At 59.1% G+C, this 23,867-nt stretch overlaps 8 protein-coding genes across 8 annotated transcripts; 4 read left to right on the top strand and 4 right to left on the bottom strand.

Moving 5' to 3' along the window:
• Positions 1-497: 497 nt before the first annotated feature.
• SPRG_19809 (hypothetical protein) lies at positions 498-2,024 on the top strand (the record flags this gene model as incomplete). The annotated part of the gene is made up of 1 exon (XM_012343672.1): positions 498-2,024. The coding sequence occupies one exon, from the start codon at positions 498-500 to the stop codon at positions 2,022-2,024; it is 1,527 nt and encodes a 508-aa protein (XP_012199062.1).
• A 523-nt stretch (positions 2,025-2,547) lies between these two features.
• Positions 2,548-3,378, bottom strand: SPRG_19810 (hypothetical protein; the record flags this gene model as incomplete). The annotated part of the gene is made up of 1 exon (XM_012343673.1): positions 2,548-3,378. One exon carries the CDS (start codon positions 3,376-3,378, stop codon positions 2,548-2,550), a length of 831 nt encoding a protein of 276 aa, XP_012199063.1.
• A 1,966-nt stretch (positions 3,379-5,344) lies between these two features.
• SPRG_19811 (hypothetical protein) lies at positions 5,345-6,223 on the bottom strand (the record flags this gene model as incomplete). Its single annotated transcript, XM_012343674.1, has 1 exon — positions 5,345-6,223. The coding sequence occupies one exon, from the start codon at positions 6,221-6,223 to the stop codon at positions 5,345-5,347; it is 879 nt and encodes a 292-aa protein (XP_012199064.1).
• Positions 6,224-6,592: 369 nt separating this feature from the next.
• Positions 6,593-7,489, top strand: SPRG_19812 (hypothetical protein; the record flags this gene model as incomplete). The annotated part of the gene is made up of 1 exon (XM_012343675.1): positions 6,593-7,489. The coding sequence occupies one exon, from the start codon at positions 6,593-6,595 to the stop codon at positions 7,487-7,489; it is 897 nt and encodes a 298-aa protein (XP_012199065.1).
• Positions 7,490-8,938: 1,449 nt separating this feature from the next.
• Positions 8,939-11,632, bottom strand: SPRG_19814 (hypothetical protein; the record flags this gene model as incomplete). Its single annotated transcript, XM_012343676.1, has 9 exons — positions 8,939-9,309; positions 9,353-9,622; positions 9,679-9,935; positions 9,991-10,148; positions 10,198-10,345; positions 10,396-10,598; positions 10,645-10,893; positions 10,939-11,068; positions 11,118-11,632. 9 exons carry the CDS (start codon positions 11,630-11,632, stop codon positions 8,939-8,941), a joined length of 2,301 nt encoding a protein of 766 aa, XP_012199066.1.
• Positions 11,633-12,859: 1,227 nt separating this feature from the next.
• Positions 12,860-13,749, top strand: SPRG_19815 (hypothetical protein; the record flags this gene model as incomplete). Its single annotated transcript, XM_012343677.1, has 2 exons — positions 12,860-13,645; positions 13,687-13,749. 2 exons carry the CDS (start codon positions 12,860-12,862, stop codon positions 13,747-13,749), a joined length of 849 nt encoding a protein of 282 aa, XP_012199067.1.
• A 1,990-nt stretch (positions 13,750-15,739) lies between these two features.
• SPRG_22150 (hypothetical protein) lies at positions 15,740-16,636 on the bottom strand (the record flags this gene model as incomplete). Its single annotated transcript, XM_012343711.1, has 1 exon — positions 15,740-16,636. One exon carries the CDS (start codon positions 16,634-16,636, stop codon positions 15,740-15,742), a length of 897 nt encoding a protein of 298 aa, XP_012199101.1.
• Positions 16,637-17,779: 1,143 nt separating this feature from the next.
• Positions 17,780-22,648, top strand: SPRG_19816 (hypothetical protein; the record flags this gene model as incomplete). Its single annotated transcript, XM_012343678.1, has 6 exons — positions 17,780-18,636; positions 18,696-19,216; positions 19,265-21,223; positions 21,279-21,377; positions 21,432-22,080; positions 22,129-22,648. 6 exons carry the CDS (start codon positions 17,780-17,782, stop codon positions 22,646-22,648), a joined length of 4,605 nt encoding a protein of 1,534 aa, XP_012199068.1.
• Between the last annotated feature and the right edge of the window lie 1,219 nt (positions 22,649-23,867).

Raw genomic sequence — 23,867 nt, forward strand, 5'->3', positions numbered from 1 at the left:
TCTTTTGACTGCAACGCGGACAAGCAAAGTGCAATCGATCAAAAATTAAAACCGCTCCAATTTTCAACGACAATGATTCAACCATTTCCAAGAATTGGCTTTTGCTTTCTCTCTGTGTGGGCTGTGCCACAGTAGAATTCATTGAAATATCCTGCAAATGTTTTAAAAACTTGAAATAGCCACCTCACCACGTCGCGTCAGGGGGCTTCTGATAGTAATACCGGTATCTGCAGCATGGCCCAGGGTCATGGATATGGAAACTACTTGAATGAAAATGAAGCTACGTGAAGCTCTCAATTCAGCATGTCCATGCCATAGTAATGTCAAAGCAGAGTCACGCGTCCAACGCCTTCGCAATCGTGGTTACACGCACCAGTAAACGTCGCGATCACACCCTGTTTTGTCAATTTCAGATTGCACTTCGTTTGGAACGGGCCAATTGGTCACACGGTGTGGGTGTGCGCATGGACCTGCGGATGCATTTCACATTCGCCGCCATGGACGCCGACTCGACAGCACCCGCCTCCGCCGTTGTCTTGCGCCTGCCCGGGCTTTTCGGCGCCATCGCATCCTTCCAAGACGGCCTCCCATCCGCGCTGCGTCCGATGGACCACTTCTGGAAGACTGCCGTGCGCTTTCGCTACCAAGATGGTGGCCACTTTGCCTTTACGGTCGCGGGCGCGACGTACAACAGCAGCGAACTGCTCTTGGAGAAGAATGACGTTCGCTTTCCGTGCCGCCTGGCGATGCTCCAAGGCGACGACGACGCCTGCCTCGCATGGGCGGCCAACTACAAGGCCACGCTCCTCACCCTTGATATGGCCTTTCCCACCACCGTGGCCTGCGCTGCCCGACACAACCGCATCCATGTCATTCAGTGGCTCATCAAGCACGGGTTTACCATCTCGTCGCAGGCCTTTGTGGACGCCGCCAAGGTCGGCAACCTGGATGTCGTCGCGCTTCTCTGCGCCCACGCACCGCACGTCGTGCCGGCGGTTGCAGTCGCGTGCGCCGCATCGCGCGGCCACCTCGACATCATCGAGTACCTCCACGCCCATTGCCCACGAGCGTCTTGCGGCCCGGCGATCTTGGGCGCGATCATTGCACCCGTCAACAGTGTCGCGATACTGCACTTTCTCCACAGTACCTTCCACGTCCGCCCGACCGAGAACGACCTTCTGGAGGCCGTCCAGCGCAACGACATGAGTGTTCTCGCTGCCGTCCTCGACCTGTGCGGGCCTGATTTGGCGCTCCATCACGTGCAGCTGGCGCTGCGCCCGGCGACATATCGCCAATTCCCAACCGCGGTCGCCTACGTCGTCGAGCGCTGCCGCGCACTGGGCCTGCCCGTCGCGCTACCGCCACTCCAAGACGAACCCGCCCGAAATGACCTGGATTGGGATTGTGTCGTCGATGATCTCTGCGACGTGCGCTACGACGAGGTAAACGTCGTGCCGCAAGCGACCGCGCGGCTCGGGAAGGCGCCGCCGGTCGACGGGTCTCGCCTCGACCTCGTGCGGTGGCTCCTCGACCATGACTGCAAGATCTCGTCCACGGCCATGGACATGGCAGCGTGGAGCGGCGCGATGGACATTCTTCGCTTCCTCCACGACGAGCGCCACGAGGGCTGCTCGACAATGGCCTTGGACATGGCTGCAAGCAACGGCGACTTGGACATGGTGACCTTCTTGCACACGCACCGACGCGAAGGCTGCACGATGGCAGCGATGAGCCGCGCGGCGGCGAATGGCCACTTGGACGTCGTCCGGTTTCTGCACGACAAACGCAAGGAAGGCTGCTCGGTGCACGCGATCGACTCCGCTGTCTTTGGCGGCCATCTCGATGTCGTTGCGTTCTTGCTAGCGCACCGAAGCGAGGGCTTCACAGACGACGCGATGGCGTGGTGCTACTCCAACGTGATGCGCGAGCTGCTCCATGCGCATATGCACCTGCGAAAGGAGAGACCTGCCATGCGCTTCGTTGTGGGCCATAATGACGACGACCAAGAGGATGACGACAACTAGACTCGCTTTAATAAGATAAATTATTCTAGTACTGGAAACAGAATTGCGAGCTTGCAGCATGATCGTGAGTGCGGCAAAAGATCTATCTATCAGAAAGGATCCAGTTCCAAGATCAAGCTATAAGATCTATTACATGAAGTTCGAGGGCATACCACGCTCACGGTTAGCATAAATGCACCTTCTATGGTTCAAGCCAAATGCGCCGCGTGGGCAAAGATATTGCAAAATGACGGCACACCGCAAGCGGCCTCTAACTGAAGCCAAAGAACCGTATAGTTGTCAATGCGATGGCAATACGCTGGCGTAGTTAAGATAGAGGGGTGTTTCGCGTGATGGGACGCCAGCGTTGCTTTTGTGTTTGGCAGTAAGGGCACTAGAACATTCATTGCCCGAAATCTTTTTTTCTCGGCCGACTTTGATGGACTCTAAACACGAGCACCCAAAGCGCATCCCACTCACTTCAATTCCACGCAACTGCTTCTATTTGCACACGCAATGTCTTCTATCTGAAGCGATCTAGTACCTACAGGAGCGACTTGGCCCACGCGCTGATTTCCGCGCCGAGGTCCGTGGCCTGTGTCTTGGGGATGTTGTGCCCGCCCCTTTCGTACGTCTTGACGGTTTTCGCCCCGAGCACGGCCGCAAGGTCGGCGCCGATGTCGCACTCGATCACGCGGTCGTCCTTCGCAACGGCCACGAACGCCGGCACCTTGCGCTGCGCGAGGTCTTCGGCCTGGACGCGCAGCTGGGCGTAGTCGGCCGTCACCATGCGGTAGAACGCGACGGAAAAGTCGTCGGTCGGGATATCATCCGAGAACTTGAACTTGTCGACGTAAATGGATCGGTTCCACTTGGTAAAGTAGTCGGTGGCGTCGCCCGCGAGGCGCATGACGAGGCTAAAACAGTACTCGATGCGGGGCCGGGCACGGCGCGGCGCTTGCAGTCCCGTCGGATTGAGGAGCGCGATGCCTGCAAGGCGTGACGCAAGCGCCGGCGCCGATGCCACCTGCAGCGTCGCGTGGCCGCCCATCGAGTGCCCCACGAGAATCATGCGCGAGAGCGGGAGCTGCGCGAGCGCGGTGACGATGGTACTGGCGATCGAGGCAGCGTCGATGTAGTACATGCCGCCGACTATCTCGGCGCTCGTGCGGCCGTTGCCCGGGAGATCGAACGCAATCGCATTGACGTCGTTGCCAGAGACGAGAAGCGGCGCGAGGTACGCAAAGTCTTGGTACGTACCGGGCGCACCGTGCAAAAGGACGTAGGTGGTCGCGGCCGTCGGCGGGCCCCAGCGAGAGTAGTGCAGCGGGTGCGGGTTCCCCGGCAGTGTCCACGTTTCGTGCGTCGGCTCCATGATCAAAAGACGAAAAGTTTGAAAATGAAAGGGACAGTTATGGACGTGGCGGATGTACATTGCAGCACGACCAAAAGACTAAGCGCGATTGGAAATCGCATTCCGTTACAAAACGAAGCGCCGGCGTTTACTATATGAGCAATCCCACATGGCGGCGGCAGGGAGATGGCAGGTACAACCTCGTTGCGGACGATAACACTGTGGCGGGGCAGCGCGAGCCGTGCATTCAACACCCCGTATTCTCACATCTTTTCGTCAAGAGGCGCACATAGGTAGAGCTACGCAGGTCTGCGCATGTGATGCGCGTGTGTCCTGGCGAGACACACATGTGACGTGGGGTTGTGAGGAGATATCCCTCGAATGTTGAAGTCGCACATCAATCGACGGCAATGGCGTCTTGTGACGACACGGACGGACACAATGACACGGTAATGAGCAATCGTCCGTACCTTTATCTATTTGTAGGGAAGCCTCCATTGTATCTAGCGTACGAGGTGAGAGAACGAGCCTGGGCGACTGTGCGTATAGTGTCCGAGGCACGGTTCAACTGGACGTCAATTTGACAAAAAGGGGTATCTGCCGTGTCACAGGCACGTGCCACGTCACGGTGCTCGCAAATTTGCATCACCGCATTTGCTTGCATTTTGGTACCGTATCCATCGTCACGCTCTCCTTAAAGAAATGCCTCGCACTTTGATGCCGGGATAATCTTCTCGATAACGCAGGATCTCACTGCGGAAGTGTGTCGGGCGGCTCCAAAGGCCAATGACAGATCGCGAATCCCAGCGTCGATCGTCCTTAGGACTGCAAGCGAAGCGTACATTCATTACATGAATGGGTAGAAAAATTATAGATCGAAATGACTAGAGGCGGGACGTGGGCCGCTGCAGTACAACGTCATGTGTCCACGCACGAAGCTCGTGCGCGAGGTCGGCGGCTTGCGTCTTTGAAGATGATGGCCGCCGTTCGCATACTCCTTGATGACTTGGGCGTCCAGCGCCTCGCCGAGCTCGCGTCCGACCACGGCTTCGATGACGCGGTCGTCTGTAGCAATCGCGACAAACGCCGGGAGCCGCCGGGCGACGACTGTCATCGCTGCCTTCTGAAGGGCACCATAGTCGACCGACGCGAGGCGGTAGATAGCGTTGGCGCAGTCGAATTCATGGGTTGCTTTTGGGAGCTTGAGTCCGTTGACGTGAATGTGGCGGTTCCAGCGCGTTATTGGATTCGATCCCGGGCCTGCGAGACGCATCATCCACGCAAACGCCGACTCGGCGATTGGCCAGCGCGCCTTGTGCGGTCGCAGGCCGGCTGGGTTGAGAAAGACGGCGCCTCGTAGCCACGGCTGCGTCGCGAGGCCCGCGGCGACTTCCAGGGTTGTGAGGCCGCCCATCGAGTGCCCAACGAGAATGCAATGACGCAGCGACAAAAGATGCAGAGCATCGACCACAGCCATCGCGAGGGACGTAGCCGTGAGCTTGCTGCTACCGCCCACGACTTTGGCACTGGTTCGACCAAACCCCGGGAGGTCGAACGAGAGGACGTTCGTGTCGTCCGCGACGAGGCGTGGCGCGAGGTATTTGAAGTCGCGCCACGTACCCGGCGAGCCGTGGAGGCAGACGTACGTGACGTTCGCCTCGGATGGTCCATAGCGAGAGTAGTGCATCGTGTGGCCGTTGGCCGTCGCCACCGTCGCCTCGATGGGCTCCATCCTGTCGAAAAGTGATCCGTGTCTGATTGCCACGTGAAAAACGTGTAGAATTCAACTTTGCACTTGGAATAAAAAGTGCAACCTCACATTTTACACGTCAACACACCGCGTCCTCGACACGATGACTGCCGACGACGACCACAATCACGCAACAAGAACCACCGGTGCTATAAGTAGAGTACTATCTACTGCGTTGATGAAATGGTCTCTCGGAATGTGATTCGCAACACGATACTTCTCTTGTTACAGTGCAATCTACGGCGTGGAGGTGGCCCACGACACCAGCGCTTGCGCCAGATCCGCCGCGTGTGTCTTTTGAATATTGTGGCCGCCTGTCACGTACTCCTTATGCACGACCGACTGGAGAAGCTCCTTAAGCTCGTCTCCAATCGCTTTCTCCACGAGGTGGTCGTCTCGGGCGATCGCTGTAAACGTCGGAACGCCGCGCTGCGCCGCCGTTCTCGCAAAGCCAGCGATACGCTCGAAGTCCGTGGACCCGAACCGCTGAAAGCCAAACGTGAGGTCGTCCACGTTTGTGCTGCGCGGAAACTTATACATGTGAAGGTACGTCCAGTGGTTGAGCTTCACGACGAGATCGCGCAGACGGCCGGGTTGTGACAAGACGCCTGCGCCAGCCGCCATGATGCCAAAGGGCCGAATCGCTTGGTGCGGGCGCAGACCAGCAGCATTCAGTAGTGCGAGGCCGTGTACGCGCTGGATGCGGGCAGCCGCTTCCAGCGCTGTGTGCCCGCCAAACGAGTGCCCCAGCAAAAACGTTCGCGGAAGCGAGAGACCGTCGATGGTCTCGACAACAGCGTCGCCGATCGACGCGGCGCTCAGGCCCACGAGGCCCCACGCGGCAGCGGCAGGTGTGAGACCGTTGCCAGGCAGATCCAGCGCGATGACGTTGATGCGCTCGCGGACGAGAAGCGGCGCCAGATGCCGAAAGTCCTTGTGCGACCCCGGGGCACCATGGAGGAGGACGAACGTTGTCTCGGCGTCGGTGGGCCCATGCGTCGTGTAGTGCAGCGGGTGGCCGTTCGACAGGGTGTACGTCGCCTGGATCGAGCCGTACGGCGGGTAGCTGGCCGCCGCAGACGAGAAGCGCCGGGTGATTCGGCGCGAAATGGGCATCCTGCGAGTGGTGTAAGTGCGCTGTCGGTCAGAACGCACTTGAAGGAGCATGATTTGCAATCGCCACAGTCCAACTTCAAGTCGTCCAAATGGGCGTTAAAAGAGGTTAAACCTAGCAGGCTGGATTTATGGCGTAGAATTGCATGCTCCTGTACAAGCTCCGGCGTCCAATGCGTCCGTTTAGAGTGACGAGACGGTATTGCCCCGACCGAGGCCGGGTGGTAAGAGCGGGGGGTAACGTTATGCCAAGATGCGTGTAGAACGCACTTTAACGCAGTGCGTTGATTCGAAATAACCCATCCCAGAAGGTGTTGACACAACACCCCGGTAAAGTCCGGTTGGTATTGAAGCGACTTTGAAGTTGACAAAATGATGGCTCGGCTCCATCAAATCTCGCGCTTCGGTGGGCTTCTGCCGCGCCACTCGGCGGGCTTCTCGACGGCGCCGTACGGCTCGATCCAAGCAACCTACAATCTCAAGAATGGCCACCCGCTGCACTACACGACCCACGGCCCCGAGAACGCGGCGGCGACGTTCGTCCTCCTGCATGGCGCGCCAGGCTCGCACATGGACTTCAAGCACCTCGCGCCCTTGCTCGTGCGAGACAACGTCAACGTCCTAGCATTTGACTTGCCCGGGAACGGTCAAACTCCGGCAGCCGCGGCCGGCGGTATGGCGTCGCTGACGGCAGGGGCGCTTGCCGACGTCGTCGTTGAAGCCATCGACGGCCTCCCGCTGCAGCGGGCGTTCGTGCTCGGCCATTCGTGCGGTGGCCACACGGCGATCGAGGTCGCTGACCGCATCCAGAAGGTTGCCGGCATCGCGCTCCTCAACTCAATGGGACTGCGGCCGCACCAAGCGATTCGGCCGTTCGCGCCGATCCGGTTTGGCGCGCAGAAGCTGCGGACACCGGGCTTCCAGCGCGATGTTTGCGTCGCCATCAACCACTGGGTGTACATGAACATCTTCAAGTTTCCAAAGCGCACGCCGGTCGACGACATGACGTATGCTTTTCAGCGCTCGGGGACCACCGACTTTGACAAAATCGGACGGCATGTCGCGTCGCTCGGGCGGCGCAAGGTGCCGTCGCTCGTTGCGATCGCACTGGACGACGTGCTCGTCGAGAAGGCCATTGGCCACGAGCTCGGTGCGATCTTGCATCCTGGCGTCCGCCTCGACTACACCCGTGGTGGCCACAACATTCAAAAGACCCAGTGCGGCGTCCTCGCCGAAGCCCTTCTGACGTGGGCGCAAGCCAGCGTTTAGAGGATAAAAGTATGCTGTTGGATAGACGATATAGAACACAATGCGATACTTTGACAATAGTTTGTGCGATGACTCATTTTTGCGAGAATGCTCTGGTCGGACATGGACGACAGGAAGGCGGGCTCTTCGAGAACGCCGGGCGGGTTGCCTCCTTTGGTTTGAGCACCTCGCATTGACTACTCCATAGTGCCGCACATCGTACGCTCAAGTAGCCTCGTGGTATTGAAGAGGATCTGCATTGCGTGGACGATTGTAAATGATTGATCGCCATGGACTGGAAGGGCGGCGCCATCCGTCTTCGCCCGATGGGACCTCAAGATGAATGAAGACAAGACGGAAGAAACGCAGGTATTCAGGTCGACGCAGGTTGACGCGCCGACGCACGCGGCCTCTTTGGTGTGGCACACGACCAAGAAGCTCGGCAGCCTCCTCGACGACGCGGCCGATCTGCGCGCTCGGAAGCGACTGGCGACAACGGCGTTCAACAACATGTGGAAGATCTGGATGCGTCGAGGCCTCATCTCGGAAGGCAACCGTGTGCGGCTGTACAAGTGCTACGTGCTCCCGGTCCTTTTGTACAACTGTGGCACCTGGGCCCTGACGCCAACGAGTCTGGCGGGCCTTGACAGCTTCCATCGCCGGCAGCTGCGTCGACTTCTCGGCATCTTTCACCCGAACACGCTCGGCGACGTCGCGCTCTACAAGCGCTGCAACAGTGTCCCGCTGAGCGAGATCGTCGCCCGCCAACGCTGGCGCCTGCTGGGTCACGTGCTGCGCCTGGAGAAATACGTCCCTGCCAACATTGCCGCCGCCCGCTTCTTTGTCGCTCCCGAGGCGCCCCGTTCTTAGGCCGCACCAAGATCACGTTGCCGATCGTCCTGCACCGCGACCTCCAGTCGTTGACGCTGCCTCAGTCGCTGGCGTCTCTCGAGGACCTCAACAAACTGCGTAGCTTTGCCGCCGATCGCGGCGCCTGGAAGGAATCCACGGAGCTCGTCATCATGGGCCTCACCCGCGGCCACAAACGCCGCCGCGCGACTACAGAAGAACAAGATGCGCCCCCGCGCCGCCGCCTGCGCAGCCACGGCCCGGCGAGCGAATGAAGAAGAAGGAGATTTCTAGTCTCTACGTATGCGAACTCTTTGTAACAACGAAGAAAACGCGAAACACGTTCATATATATATACTGTATATGACTGGAAGGGGTCGCCGTTTTGTCCTGCGTATCTCTCCAGATAATGAACGGTGTACAGGAGGTTAGGAGGAGGTTAGGAGGTTAGGAGGTGTATGCGGCTGCCAGCGCATTTTCATCCGGATACATCACGTGCGTGTCCCTTTTGGCAAGACGACGGCGACATCATATCGTGTTGAGAATCCATACGAACGTTGGTCTACGCGCCACTGACGGGCCAATGCCAGCACATTAAAAAGCCATCTTACGGCACGCGAGTTACTCAAACAGGTGAGCGACGACCGTGTTGAAGATCGCCGCGCACGTCTCGGGCGTGCTGAGCGGCGACGCCATGACGTACAAGACGTTTCCGAGCGACCGCGCGTAGATGCCATTCGCCCGGAGACGCACCAAGACGTCTTGGCCCGTCGTGTCCGTGTACCCTCGCGACGATGACGCGAGTTCGATCACGAGCACGGTGCCAATTTGGAACGCGCGGTCGACACCCGGTCGCGCCGCCAACGCCGCCACTTGGTCGGGGTTCCACTGCACGCGCGTGACGCCGCCCTCTGGCGTCGAGAGACCCGTGTACATGTCGAGGGCCGTGACCGCCGCCGCGCACCCGACGGGGTTGGCCGTGAACGAGTGGCCTAGCATGGGTGTCATCGCCTGTTCCGTGGCGTGTAAGCATACCGTGCAGGAGCGCGTCGGCCTTCGAGTCCGAGTAAAACGCGTCAAAGACGTCGTTCGTGGCCAGCGTCGTCGAGAGCGGGACTGCGCCGCCCGTGAGGAGCTTGGCGTAGCAGGCAATGTCCGGGTTCACGTGCAAAAGGTCGCGGGCCGACTCGGCGCCGAGACGCCAGAAGCCGCTAAACACTTCGTCAAAGACGACCGGGATCTTGTGGCGCTGGCACACGCGCACCATGGTGCGCTGGAAGAGCGGGTCCACAAGCACCATGCCCCCTAGATATGGTACATAGTGTCAAACGCAAGGCAATCGACTTGCAGGGGTAGGGTACCGGCGCCGATGAGCACGGGCTCGAGGATGAGGGCGCCAATGACCGTGTCGGACGGAACAGACGCGAGGAGCGACTCGATGTAGTCGGTATACGCCGCCGTGAGCGCAGATCCGTCGCGGGAAATGTCAAAAACATCGTTCATCGTCGGCAGCTGCGTCTCCAACGAAGGATTGACGTCATCCCACGTGATGCGCATGTGGCCATTTGAAGCCACGGTGACGGACGGCGGCTGCACAAAGCGCGCCTTGGGCTTGTACCTACGGTCCATCGCGTGAGCGACTTGGTTCCATTCGGAAAAAAAGTACTAGATACCAAGGGTGCTGAGTAGCGTTGTAGACGCTCGGCTCGGCCACGTCCATGGCGCCGAGCGTGTCGCCGTGGTAGCAGCCGGCTTGGGCGAGCACGAGAACGTTCTGAACGCCTTCAAACGACATGCTCAAACCGTGGTCCACCGCGTACTTGCGCAGCGCCTAGGGTATCAGCATGAGGAAATCGGGTTTCGAAAGAGTATCAATATACCATCTTGATACCAATCTCGACAGCCGTGGACCCGTCGTCCGAAAAGAAGACTTTGCCGGCCCAGCCCTTTCCGACCGATGCGAGGAGCTTCTCCGAGAGCACGACTGCCGGTTCGTGTGCGTTTTCGGGAAACATCACATGGCCGTACCTACCGTTGCACCGCAATTGATACATTGATGCAAAGCAACGGATAAGTACCGGCCGGCTGCCGTGGCCAGCGACAGCGCCATCTTGGCGTTGCCATGTCCAACACCCTGCGTCCACCAGGACGCGCAGGCGTCATACATGGGCTCGATCGACGCCGTCTTGTCATTGTACGTCGCAAACGTGTCACCGTACGCCGAGTCGATGACCAGCACGCCCTTGTTGCTCTTGTGCTGTGTGAACGGCCACCAGAGTGTCTACGACATATGAGACACATTGTCCACAAAAACAACAAAAAGGTACGTCTTTGGCGATGGCGGGCAGGGCGCGCAGCCGATCGACGCGCGCGGCGTGCGTTGTCGCGATGCTGTCGTAGACGGCGCGAAACGCAGCATCCGACTTGGTGTACCACGCGGTGAGCGGCTCGGGCTGCGGCGGGAGCTTGTCGAGTGCAAAAATCGGGATCCCGAGCTCGGTCGCGCGCTCCGCGATCGCATCGGCGTTGCTCAAGTTGTCTTGTTCGATGAGGACAATACACGATACGTCATAGCCCTAACGCACAAAGTGAGCGTCAAACGATACAAAGCAGTGCCGTACGCGCAGCAGGAGCGAGTCGAGTGCCGACATGGTGGCTGAGATGCCGCCGAGGCGGCCGTCGCCGACAAGCACGGCCGGAAGGCGCAGCGGCCGGTAGACGTCGCACTGCAGCTTGCCACTCGCCGAGGGACTAGAGAAATAAGCATGAGAAAAAGCGTATGGCGGCTAAGCCGACCAACCTGCAGACGCCACCGGCGGTCTCGACGACCGTCAACGCCGACGCCGCGGCGTTGGCCTGCAGCTCGCGCAGCGTCTTGCTGAGCTTCGTGACGACCATCGCGTCATCGACTGCCTTCTTTTCGAGGGACGCGGCCAAATGCGGCGAGACGGCGGTCTCCCACGAGAAGAGCGTGTGGCTCGTCAAGCGCTTCTCGACGTCGTTCGTATGACGCGAGAGAAAGCCAGCGTCGAGCATCGAGTCACCGCCCGTCTGCAGCGGCTTGATGTAGCCCACGGTCGCAGACGAGGACGATTGGAGCGCCGCGCGGCAGAGACCGGCGGCGACCACGGTCTTGCCGACGTCCGTGTTGGCACCAAACACTTGGATGATCGGCGCGTGGAGCGACGACGTCACAGCGTTGGGCAGCGACTGGTCGAGGACCGTCTGGCTGCCGATCTGCGCGAGGCCCGCGCGAGACGCGAAGCCGGCGCGGGTCCGAGCCACGACCTTGGGGCGGAGGCGGCGTGAGAGCATCGTTGGGGTCGGTGCGAAAGGCAAAATGACACAAGCTCGGCCAGCTAAGGTCGGCACGTGATTGGCTACCTCCGGAATCCATCACGTTGATTGGCTAAAATGATTTTCGCCAGGTGGTGGCGATCCGGTTGACGCAAGAGGCGCCAGGTTTGGCGCGTCATAGTTCCCGATGGCTTCTGGAAGCGACGTCGACGGCGTATGCGCCGTGAAACAGGTACTACGAGGCACGTCGGACCCATCACAGAAACGTTTTACAATGGATAGTCCATACAACTATATAGCTCGTACAGAAGTAACGCGAAATGCCTATGCTCTGACGTCATTGTAGCACCGAGTTGTGCTAGGTCGGCGCAGTGGGTACAAGGGCTGAGCTACGTAGTACTCTCCGTTGCTGGTGCATGACATGTTTGTCGATTGATTTCAGGTGCGTTCGGCTGGGAGGTGTGATCTGAACAACCCCATGACCCTCGTTCGAACCAAACAACCCATGGGTTGCCATTCTCTAGTTGTCGACCGATTTGTCTGCCAAAGATTGAGGTATAGTATGTGGAAAGTATGCGTGGCTGACTCACTTCCACGCCAGTCGCCCCCCGGCTGGTGCACTGCGACCATGTTCGCATGGCTTCGCATCGCATCTCGAAGGCGCCGTCATCTTGAAGTGCTGTGCGTTGTGTCCAGATCCCAAAGCACATTGGATACACCCAACGGTCAATGCTGGCTACGAGTAACCCAGTCGGCGCTGGCATGACAAAGGCGGTGCGCTAAATACTGAATGCTCTTGTATCTAGATCTTGTGCACGCTAGAGTACGAGAGGTCGTATTAGATCTTAGCGCAAAGCTGTCACCACCAAGAATCGCACGCGCAGTGCCCGCATCAGACAAGGGCACGGCCCATGTAGCCGCTTGAATGAAAATCACCGCGCGTGGTAGTTTTCCAGCAGCGGTCGATGTTTTACTTGATAGTACATTGCAGTTGGATCCCCACGTGTACACACTGTCATTTGACAGCTGCGTATGCATGTGACGCTTGTGCATAAAAACGCCGCCTTCCCACTGCACCACCGACCGCATCCGTGCTCTCCTACCCGACGTTTACACAACGTTTCCGTCAACATCATCTTGTACACGACAAACAAACACCATATGCCATTCCGTAAGAAGATGTTGATGCAGGGTTTTGCAATTACGAATCACAGGCCGCCGATCCGGAGTTTGGCAGATCGCAAGATGCAGCCTGCCCGTCGCCTGGCGCTGCGCGTCGCCGCCGCCCGCGCATACTCGACGCCGGCCTTTGGCTCGGTCCAGGCCACGTACACGCTCGCCAACGGCCACCCGCTGCACTACTTTACGCACGGCCCAGCAAACGCCGAGACCACGTACGTCCTCTTCCACGGCGCGCCCGGGTCGCACAAGGACTTCAAGTACCTCGCGCCGCTGCTCGCCGAGACGAACGCCAACGTCGTTGCGTTCGACATGCCAGGCAATGGATTCACGCCGGCGGCCGCCGCTGGCGGCATCCCGGGTCTCAGCGCGGACACGGTCAACGCCGCGGCCGTCGAAGCCATGGACGGCCTTCGCACCGGCCGCCGACGCATCGTGCTGGGCCACTCGTGCGGCGGGCACACTGCGATCCAAGTCGCTGCGCGCGCCAAGCACGTGGACGGCCTCGTGCTGCTAAACTCGATGGGGCTCCGGCCGCACCAGGGGATCCGGCCCTTTGGTGTCATGAACTGGATGGCGAAGCGGCTGTACGCGGAAGGCCTCGCACGGGACCTCGTCGCCAAGGCCAACCACTGGCTCTTTATCGAGGTCTACAAGTTCCCGCGCCGGACGCCGCTTGATGACCTCACGTATGCGCTGCAGCGGTTCGGGACCGCCAACTTTGACAACACCAACGTCTTTGCTGCCGAGCTTCGAGCGCGCGAGTTCCCAATCTTCGCCGCGTGGGCCGTCGACGATGCCCTTGTCGAGAAGGAAGTGTCGCGCGAGCTCAGCGACGCACTGAGCGCCAATGTTCGCAAGGAGTATGCTTCGGGCGGCCACAACATTCAAAGATGCAGGCCGCCGACCTCGTTGCGGCATTGGCCACGTGGAGCGAAGCGCTCGGATCACCGTAGCTCATCATTCAATGGAAAGAGAGGTGCTCGTGAATAGATACCAAGTCCTTGGAATTACCAACCTCCGAGGTCTTTTACGAGACCTTCTTGGAATGCTAGGCGTGGATAGGTGAGGGATTGGCGTCTCGAACGAGTAAGCACTATGTTATGTAGCTCTAACTGTGTTATGCTTCACCCCGTGCGCACCTATCTCTAGCGAAGGCAGCACATGCGTCGATGCAGCTGACCCTTGGAAGCTAAGCAGCGCCGATCGCGTGGTACTTTACACTGGTGAGGAGCGTGCATCGCAGATCTTTTGAAGCATGGACGGAGGTGCTCTCTGGCAGAGGCAATACCTCGATTGCCTTCAAATGACGCACCAGTAAGTCGACAAAGGTCCTTCTGCACGTGAGTTACGACTCTATCCCGATAGAATGCTGCTAATGATGTGCGTACAAAGCAGTACTCGAGCGATAGAACACACTTCATTATGCAAAATACAAAGAGATGGAAAGCTCAGGTCGTGAGAGCGTCGAGGCGGGCGTCGGCGCGGGTGCGCTTGTGCTTGCGGTGGAGACGGTAGTAGGTCCAGTCGCGGCAGAACGTACACATGTACGTGCCCGCCAAGAGCACCGTGTTGGTGGCCGAGGTCAGCGCATTGGGCTGAAAGAGCGCGCACTCGTCACAGCACGGCTCCGGCCCACGCTTGCGCATGTTGAACGGATGCTCGTCCGTGAAGCTGACCATGACAACCTTCTTGGTGGTGGCGACCAAGGGATGAGAATCCTCGTCATCGTCTTCGTCAAGGAGGTCGTCTGGAGCCGCATCCGTCGACGCAGCCGGAGCGACGCTGCCAGTGGCGTTGTGTTGAGCTCGGAAGTCGGCGAGTTTGGGCTTTGGCGGCGGAATCTCGCCGGCCGCAATCGCCTTCTTTCGCGCCCGTCTAGGAAAATGACATGAGAAAACCACTCGGTTTGATCGCAAGGACATCGTACATAGCTTGCTGGTATGCGTTTTTGTACGCCGAATTCGCCTTGCGCCACGCCTTGTACTGCACCAGGCGAACGACCTTCGTCTTTGGTGGTATTCCTTCATCTTCGCTGCTAGTCCTTCCTTGTTGGCATCGTAGTACTTCTTCTTGCGGATGCGCACTTTTTCTGCATTGACAGCGCGGTACGCCTTGTCCTTGGCTGCAACCTTCTCCTTGTTGGCAGCGACGTACTCCTTCTTCTTGGCCGCGAGCTTCTCCTTGTGGGAAGCGCGGTACTTCTTGTCGGCAATGCGCTTCTTTGCCTTCTTGACGTCGTCCATCACTTCCATGGCTTGTTGGAGAATGACACTTGCAGCAACTCGAGCGCTGCTGGATTCGATTTCTGAATCCGGATGACGGCGAGCTGGCACGCTTTGATGCACGCATTATCCGGACATCGCCAACGGTGACATCTCCAACGGTCGCCGTCGAGTCCCAGTGCTCACTCCGGAACCAAGTGTGTTTCTTTCAACGCTTTGTGATTTACTGCTTGCTATTCGAGCGCCTTGCACCGTCAGCGTACTTTGTGACATGTCCTTTCCCAAGTGTAGTCACAGTGGAGCCCACTGAGGATGGCCACGTCGCTGCCTCCATCCACTTTAACGCCCAATGTCAACCTCTCTTGTCGGGCCAATTTAAACGGATGACATAGCGAACAGTTCGTGGCCCTTGGGCCCGTGTCGGTGCTATCATTGCGTCAGTCTCTCGTAAAAGCACAGACGCGTGAGCCTCCATCCCTATTAGTACTCGAGTACACCACACAAACGATACGCCAGACTCTCAAAAGACTAGCTTTGCAAAATAAATCTAAGATCTATGAGCTATACCCCACAAAAGGCGGCTCGACGGCTCTCAAATCGCCAGGCAGACTAGCCCCATATTACAATTGCTACGAACATGGCCGCCACGACGACCGTATGAGGTCAAGGTCCATCGGTAACAACGACAATATGTACACCATTTCTGTCGTATTGTGTTGTCTTAAAGTCCGAGGCGGGTCGTGATCCACGTCGCGACATTCGCGACAACATCCTTCACTTGGGTTTTCTGCAAGTTGTGGCCACCGACGGGGTACGCCAGGTGCACGTCGGCCGCGAGGCGCTCGCTCAATTCGAGTCCGACGTTGGGTCGCACGACAATATCGTCCATCGCATACGCGACAATGCTTGGCAGCTGCTTGGCGCGGAGATGCGTCACGCAAGCGTCAATCGCGTCAAAGTCGCTCGACCCAAGGCGCTGCAGCGCAAAGGTCAAGTCGTCCATTGGCGTCTTCTTTGGAAACTTGAATATGTTCATGTAGCGCCAGTGGTTGACGGCGATCACGAGCTCGCGAAGGAGCCCGTCGGTGCGGAGGAGGCGAGAAAACGGCGCGGCAAACCGTTCGTACGGGCGCCGGTCGAGGCCGACCGAGTTGAGAAGCACGAGGCCGCGCACATCCCGGCTCGTAGCTGCCGCCACTTGCATGGCCGTGTGGCCGCCGAACGAGTGCCCGAGCAAAATTACCGGCTGGTTGTCACGCAGCAGACCATTGACGGCTTCGGTGGCCGCTGTCGCCACCGTCTCGGACGACATGTGCGCTTGACCGCCGGCTGCATCGCCGCTTGTGCGGCCGTTCCCAGGCAAGTCGAGTGCAAGAACGTTGAGCTGCGGCAGCGTCTCGACGAGCAGCGGCGCGAGGTACTTGAAGTCCTTGAACGACCCGGGTGCGCCATGCAGGAGGACCACCGTCGCCGCTGCTGTGGACGGCCCGTGGCATGTATAGTGCACGTCGTGGCCGTTGGCGAGTGTGTATGCGCCGCCAATGGACCCGTACGCTGGGAACGCGGTCGACGACGCCTGCCGAAGCCAGCGACCAACCGTCGCCGGTCGACGAAGCATCCTGGTTGTCGATTATGAAATGGCGCCGCGCTTACGCATCATGCTCATGATTGGCGTTCCGATAAGTTCGGTTAGCCAGCCGGTTACACTGATGCCCACACCGGTTACGAAAGATCCATCACGCTCACATCATAGCGCGCAGCCAGACGTCGGAGCCACAGCTAGCAACAACTTGTCTATAATGTAGCAACGGACTAAAGCGATCGCTTCGAAGACGTGCGGGAGAGTGGGTGCGTCCGGCGCTGGTCCGCGAACCATCGTGCGGCTATCTTAACGTTTGGTCGACCCCTCGCGAGTTCAACCAAGCCACAGGTCATTTGTCCAAGCTCGCACCTAACGACGGTACCTCGCACGCGCATCCCGACGACGGACGGCATGACGTATTGCCGGCCGGTGAAGTCCAGCACGTTGAAGAGCTTTTGGCCGCCGACGTTCAACATACATCTTAAGTCTTGGTAGGTGGAGTCTTGAGTCGGTTGAAAGATTTCAATCCATTTCATAGCATCACGTTTGGGCGCTGTCAGTTTGTGTGTCCCGTATTCGGGTGGAACAATCCAAAGGATATCGATGGAATCGAGTCGCCACACAACAAGTCCAAAGCCAGCAGACGTTATTCATCGCACAAACCATAATTCCCTCTTCCTTTTAGTTGCTTTTAGTGGCCTTTAGTGGCCTTTAGTGGCCTTTAGTTGCCTTTAGTTGCCTTTTAGTAGCACTCGCACCAAACACCTCTACACCAACGTACTACGTAGTAATTTTTTTGGTCGTCGCTTGAACGCGATTCCCACCTAGATGCAGTCGGCTGCTACGTAGTCGTATGGAAGATATTGTCTGTATACCAAGTAGCTAGCTATTCCAGGTCGATCGGAGAAGTTACGAAGGCGGCCATGACTACAAGGAAAGGTGCTAAATAGCGCCCATATTTCGCTGCGTCCACGCGCCGCCTTTCTCGTCCTACATTCAACGTCGCGACTCGTGGTATCGTTTAGCAATGTACATATTGTCTGCGGCGGCTTTCGTGTCGACCGAGACATTACTGTGTCTACGGCTGCAAAACCTCTGACAACGCATATCCGATGGTATCATCTGTCACGGTATTGCCACGACCACTAAACCAGAGATTTGGTTGCGGCGCCGGGACCGATGTCGCACTCGCAGCACTTCCTCTGCCACAGCGACCTCGTCCAGAGCACGGGCGTGCTCTTCAGCCTCATGGGACCCTTCGTCTCGCCGGGCGTCTCGGACCTGCTCGTCGTGTACGCCCAGCGGCTGGACGTGTACCGGCTCGAGACCGCGGTGGCCGCCACTGACGCGGTCGTCTTGCATTTACTGCACAGCTTTCCGCTTGCAGGTGTGGCCGAGTCGGCGAACCTCGTGTACGTCAAGAAGAAGACGTGTCCGTGCTTGGCGCTGACGTTCGCCTCGGCCAAGCTCGTGCTCGTGCGCTTTGACAGCGAGACGGCTTCGCTCGTGACCATGTCGCTGCACAACTTTGAAGAAGATGGCATGGGTCTTGGCACGGCGCTGCAAGGCGACCGCCTCGGCCGCACGCAATTCCAGGGCCTCGCCAGCGTCCCGATCGCCAAGGCCGACCCGGACAACCGTTGCATGGGCCTCTTGCTGTACAGCGACCAAGTGGTCTTGCTGCCGCTCGACGACAATGCAGCGACCGCCAACGTCATTGACGACGACGACGAAGACGACGAGACCAACTACGAAGACCCGAGCCTCAAGCTCGAGGACCGTGCGCGCGCCGAGCAGTACGCGTCGACGCTGGCGACGTTTGGCCTCAACACGGTTGCCGGGCGCGCCTTCATTCTGCGTCTCAAGGAGATTGGTATCCACGGCAAGGTCATCGACATGGCGTTCCTCGACGGGTACCTCGAGCCGACGCTCATGGTGCTCCACGAAGAGAGCGACAAGCAAGCGACCGTCGGACGCTACGCCATGGGCTACAACACGTGCTGCCTCACCGTGCTTTCGATCAACCTCGCAACCGGGTGCATATCTCCTCCTCCTAGCCTGTCTCTGCGCGACAATGGCTCATGGCATGCGCTAGGATGCATCCGAAGATCTGGTCCATCTTGCAGCTGCCGTCGGATGCGAGCGCCGTCACGGCCTGTCCCGCGCCGCTCGGTGGCGCGGTCATTACGACCCAGAACGCGTTCTTATACTTCAACCAGAACCAGTACTTTGGCCTCGCGACCAACTCGATCGCGGCCTCGATCATGGACGCGACCAAGTTGCCACTGCATCGGTCGCTGCTCTTGCCGGACGAGTCGCTCCTCCTAACGAACGCGCGCCTCTCGCCGTTCCACGCGATCGACGAGATGCTCGTGTCGCTCGCCAACGGGAAGCTCTACGTGCTCTCGCTCCCGAGCCACAAGAGTCTGCGGCAAACCGGCTACTACGGCAACGCGGTCTGTCAAATGATGCTGCGGCCGCTGTGCAGCGACACGTTCACAACGTGCACGTCGCTGGCAGTCGACCCGACGACCCAAATGATCTTCTTGGGCACGCGCGACGGCAACTCGCAGCTCCTCACGTACACCAATGACGTTTTACAAACCCCTGCCCAAGGTACCTGCGGGACGAATCCGACAGATGGACTCATGTGCGCCCACGTAGTAGATGCAAGCAGTGCACAGCCCGAGGTCGAGGCGGCGCCTGTGCCCGTGCCCGACGACTTGGACTCGGACGGCGAAGAGATCTATCTCTACGGGCGTCTGCTGGACGCGCCGTCGTCGGCCGCCGACGCGTCCGCGTCCAAAGAGTCGATGGCGGCTCTATTGGCCAAGGCGTTTCCATCCTACACGGTGCGCATTGTTGACGAGCTGGCGAGCATTGGCCAGGTGACGGCCATGGACATGGGCTTGGACCTCGAAGAAGACGAGGAGACGACTACCGTGCCCCGCGATGAGCTCGTGCTGGGTGGTGGTTTCCTGCACCGCTCGTCGCTCTCGGTCGTACACCGGGGCATTCGCCCGGTCGTGAGCACTGAAGCCGAGCTCGACGGGTGTCGCATGCTCTGGACCATCTACGGACGACCGGACGCTACGGACGGTCACGACCCGACCGCGCACAAGTACGTCGTGCTCTCGCTCAAGAGCAAGACGATGATCCTCAAGACGGGCGACGAGATGGAGCCGATCGAGGACGAGGCGAGCTGCGGCATGTACCTCGAGGGCCCGACGCTCGCAATGGCCAATTTGCTCTCGCATCAGCGAATTGTCCAAGTGTTCAAGCTCGGCATTCGGCTCTTGGAAGAGACCGCGGACGGTGTCTTGGAGTGCACACAGGAGATTCCTCTGGACGCGGACCTCGACTGCGGCGGCCTGGGCGTCGACGAAAGCATCGTCGTGGTTGCCGTCGATGTCCTCGACCCGTACCTTGTCTTGCTGCTCAGCGACGGCTCGATTCGCCTCGTCGCAGCAGACGCACGCGACATGGACCTTACAGTCGTGCACCCGCAAGTGCACATGTCGTCGACCGAGTCCAACATTACCGCGCTCTGTTTGTTTCACGACTGGTCCGAAGTGTTTGCGCCCCGGGCCGCGACTGTCACGCCGTCCGACGACATTGCGATGGAGGACGACGAGAACGATACGATCGACCGGCTCGTCGCGGAAGAAGAAGAGCTCGAAGAGATTTACAACGTGTCGGCCATGCACACGGCCACGACGCACGTCGAAGCTGCTGCGTACGCTGCGACGCCGATGCTCTCGGAAGCGAGTGCGACGAAACCCATCTTTTGCGCGGTCTGCGACGACTCGGGCACGCTCAACATCTACGCGCTGCCCGACTTTGAGCTCGTCGCGAGCTACCCGGGGCTGCACTTGGCGCCGCAGAGCCTTCTCAACGTCGTCGAGATGCCAACTGCGTTTCCGCCCGTGGGCTTGACGCCGACGGAGGCGACGCGCAAGACAGCGCTCTACTCGCCGATCGCGGACCTCAACATCCACCGGGTCGGGCCATCCGACGCGCGGAACGGCCAGCTCGTGGCCCAGATGGTGCTCGTCGTGTACATGGCCAACGGCGACCTCATTCTGTACGCGGCGAGCCGTGACGGGAGCTTTGCCAAGCAGCATGCGCAGTGCATCACGCGCGGCCTCGCGCTCAAGAAGGAGACCACCGCCGTGCATGTCAAGCAAGCGCTCAAGCTCTTCCGGTACCCTATGCTCTGTCGGTACAGCAACGTCGGCGGCCACAGCGGCATCTTCTTCCGCGGCGTCTCGCCCATGTGGGTCCACAACGCCCGCGGCCGCGTCGGGCTCACGCCGATGGCGGTCCCGACCTCGCGACGCAGCGCGGTGCCGGTGCTCGGCTGGACGGAATTCCAACACTGGAACTGCCCCCAAGGCTTTATGTACTACCACTCGGACGGCGTCCTCCGCGTCTGCGAGTGGCCTGCGAACGCGACCGTCGTCGGCAACGGCCAGTGTGTGCTGCAAAAGGTCCCGTTGGGGTCCAGCATCCATCACGTGGTGCATGTGCCGTGCACGGGGGCTAGCGCCGTGCAAGAGGCGCTCAAGACACCCACGTATGCGGTCGTTCTCTCCAAGTCGATTGTGCCACCGTTCGAAGAAGGTACACGTCTCAAAAGTAGTGTAAATCGTGTCTTGAACGACACTATATTGCATAGATGAAAAGGTCGAGGACGTGGTCGACGCCGAAGACGACGGGTACACGGCGCCCAAGCCGGGCGAGATCCTCGACAACCTCACGTACGCCGACTTTACAGGTACACAATTGTCGTTGAAGATGCCGAGTCTTCTATGCTTTACATGGCGTGTAGGGGTCATGGAAGAGCAGTACGAACTGCGGCTCATTCAGCACAGCGCGGCGTGCGAGTGGAAGCCGGAGGGTGTCTTCTCGCTGCCGTTTGAGCGCCACGAGACCGTGCTGAGCGTCCAGATCATGTACTTGGCCGACATGCCCAACATCCTTCCGGCCGACTGGAAGATCAAACGCAAGCCGTACGTGGTCATTGGCACGGGTATCGTCGGTCCGAACGGCGAAGACGAGAACGGGAAAGGCCGGCTCTTGGTGTACGAGATTGACTATGCGCAGTACACGAACGTGCAAGGTGTCACGGGCAGCAAGGTGCCGAAGCTCAAGCTCACGTACGCCAAAGAGCACAAGCAAGGCGCGATCTCGATGGTCAAGCAGCTCGGCATCTACGTGCTTGCGGCCGTCGGCTCCAAGCTCATCGTGTACGAGCTCAAGAACAGCCAGCTCGTGGGCTGCGCCTTCTTTGACGCGCAGCTCTACATTGTGAGCCTCAACGTGATCAAGGCCACGTACATCGTGTACGGCGACATTTACAAGGGCGTGTACTTTCTCAAGTGGAGCCCGACCGAGAAGCGACTCGTGCTTCTGGCAAAGGACTTCGAGCACCTCGCGCTCTCGACCGCCGACGTCTCGGTGCTTGACACGCGTCTCGGGTATCGATTTTTGCCATTTTCGTGTGCGCAACACACAATTTGACGTAGGATTGTGGCCGCCGACATGCTCTCGAACGTCCACACGATGCAGTTTGCGCCCGGCAACATCGAGTCGCGCGGTGGCCAGCGCTTGCTTCGGACGGCCGACTTTCACATTGGCGCCCGCGTCACGAGCATGCTTCGGAAACGCCTCTTTGAGTCCAAGGTGACGACGTATGTGACGCTGCTGGCGACGTCGGAAGGCAGCCTCGGCGTGCTCACGCCGGTCCACGAAAAGACCTTTCGCCGCTTGTACACGCTGCAGAGCATCATGATCAACGCGCTGCCGCACAACGCGGGTTTGAACCCGCGCGAGTTTCGCCAGGCGCCGCACACGCGCCAAACCGGTCGGCCGGACGCGTGGTGCAGCTGGAAGGCCAAGAAGGCGTTTCTGGACATGGCGGTGATCGGGCGCTTCATCGACCTCGACTATGTCGCGCAGCGAGAGCTCGCCCGCTGCATTGGCACGACGTCCGAGATGGTCTTGCACAACCTCCTCGAGCTCCAACGAAGTGCGCTCTTCCTGTAATATGATGCTTCTCATGCCTGGTGCTTGCGTGCTTGTCTTGTGGAATGGATGCATCTGCGGCCGACCGCTGCCAGCACGATGCAAGTGATTGCTGCTTTGCACACGTGGTACGTAGGGTACTCGAATGGACACAGATTATTGTCACGCTCGCAACAACATCTCGAGTCATATTTCTCGAGCTGCGCGGAGAGGTATTATACCACCTCGCGCATCGTCCATGGAGAAGAGAGAGAGAGATCGCTTTCTACTCCATGCTGCAGCAAGGACTCGTCAAAGCTTTTACACTACACGAATTTCAAAGTAGACGCGGGAATTTTGATGTGTAATCCTATGAAGCTCTTGATATTTCAAAAGAAATTTTTATTCGTCGAATTTCTATTCTGTGAGTTGATTTCAAAATGGCCGCAAAAAGCAAGCAGTTTCCAAATGGGCTTTGAGGTTGGGCGAGTCCCCAAGCGCAAGGCGACGCCGCTAAGCAAAAGGCTCTCGACGAGGAAGGGCTAGAAGAGAATCAGTGCTAAGGCCGATCTCGCGCTGCCAGCTCCCATCGCGCTGCCAGCACCAGTCGCGTCGCCAGCTCCCACCGCGCCGCCAGCTCCAGTCGTGGGGCCGAGCGCGTCGAGCAGCAGCACCCTCTTCTCCGATCGCTCTCGACGGGTGGCGCTAGCGTACTACAACGAGCATGCGCTTCATGCTCCTCGGCCGGTCGAATGGAGCGGCCGGAAGGGTACAATCCAATGCATCATCAAGACGTTTGGCATTCCGCAAGGCTCGCGCTAGTCGGTGCGGAATCTACTCGAGCACGTCCTCCACTGCGTCGACTGCGGCGTCGAGTACAACGGTGCACCGGTGTACGGCACCCAACGCGACTTATGATTGGTGCTCGTCCAGCAGCCAATCAGAGACGCGGCACAAGTGGCGGGTTTTTGCCACGTCGCGGCCGGAACGACCAACCTCCGCTCTTCGACTCGCTCAAGTCCCTGCTTCGGTACCGCCGAGTCGTCTCTAGTTACGGGTTGTAAGAGAGTTGAGGCTGCAGCTTGTGTTGACAAGGGTACCTCACGACCGCTCGGCTAGGTGTACGTGGGCAGGGTTGGGTGATTTCGCACCCAGCAGTAGTACATGTGTACTCGACTCGTTGATGGCATTCCGCGACCAGACATCGTCGTGTCGTCATGTCGATCTCGTTCAGCCGAGCGTCGTCGCTCTGGCGCGACAC

This window comes from Saprolegnia parasitica (genome assembly GCF_000151545.1).
Source record: "Saprolegnia parasitica CBS 223.65 unplaced genomic scaffold supercont2.14, whole genome shotgun sequence".
Lineage (NCBI taxonomy): Eukaryota > Oomycota > Saprolegniomycetes > Saprolegniales > Saprolegniaceae > Saprolegnia > Saprolegnia parasitica.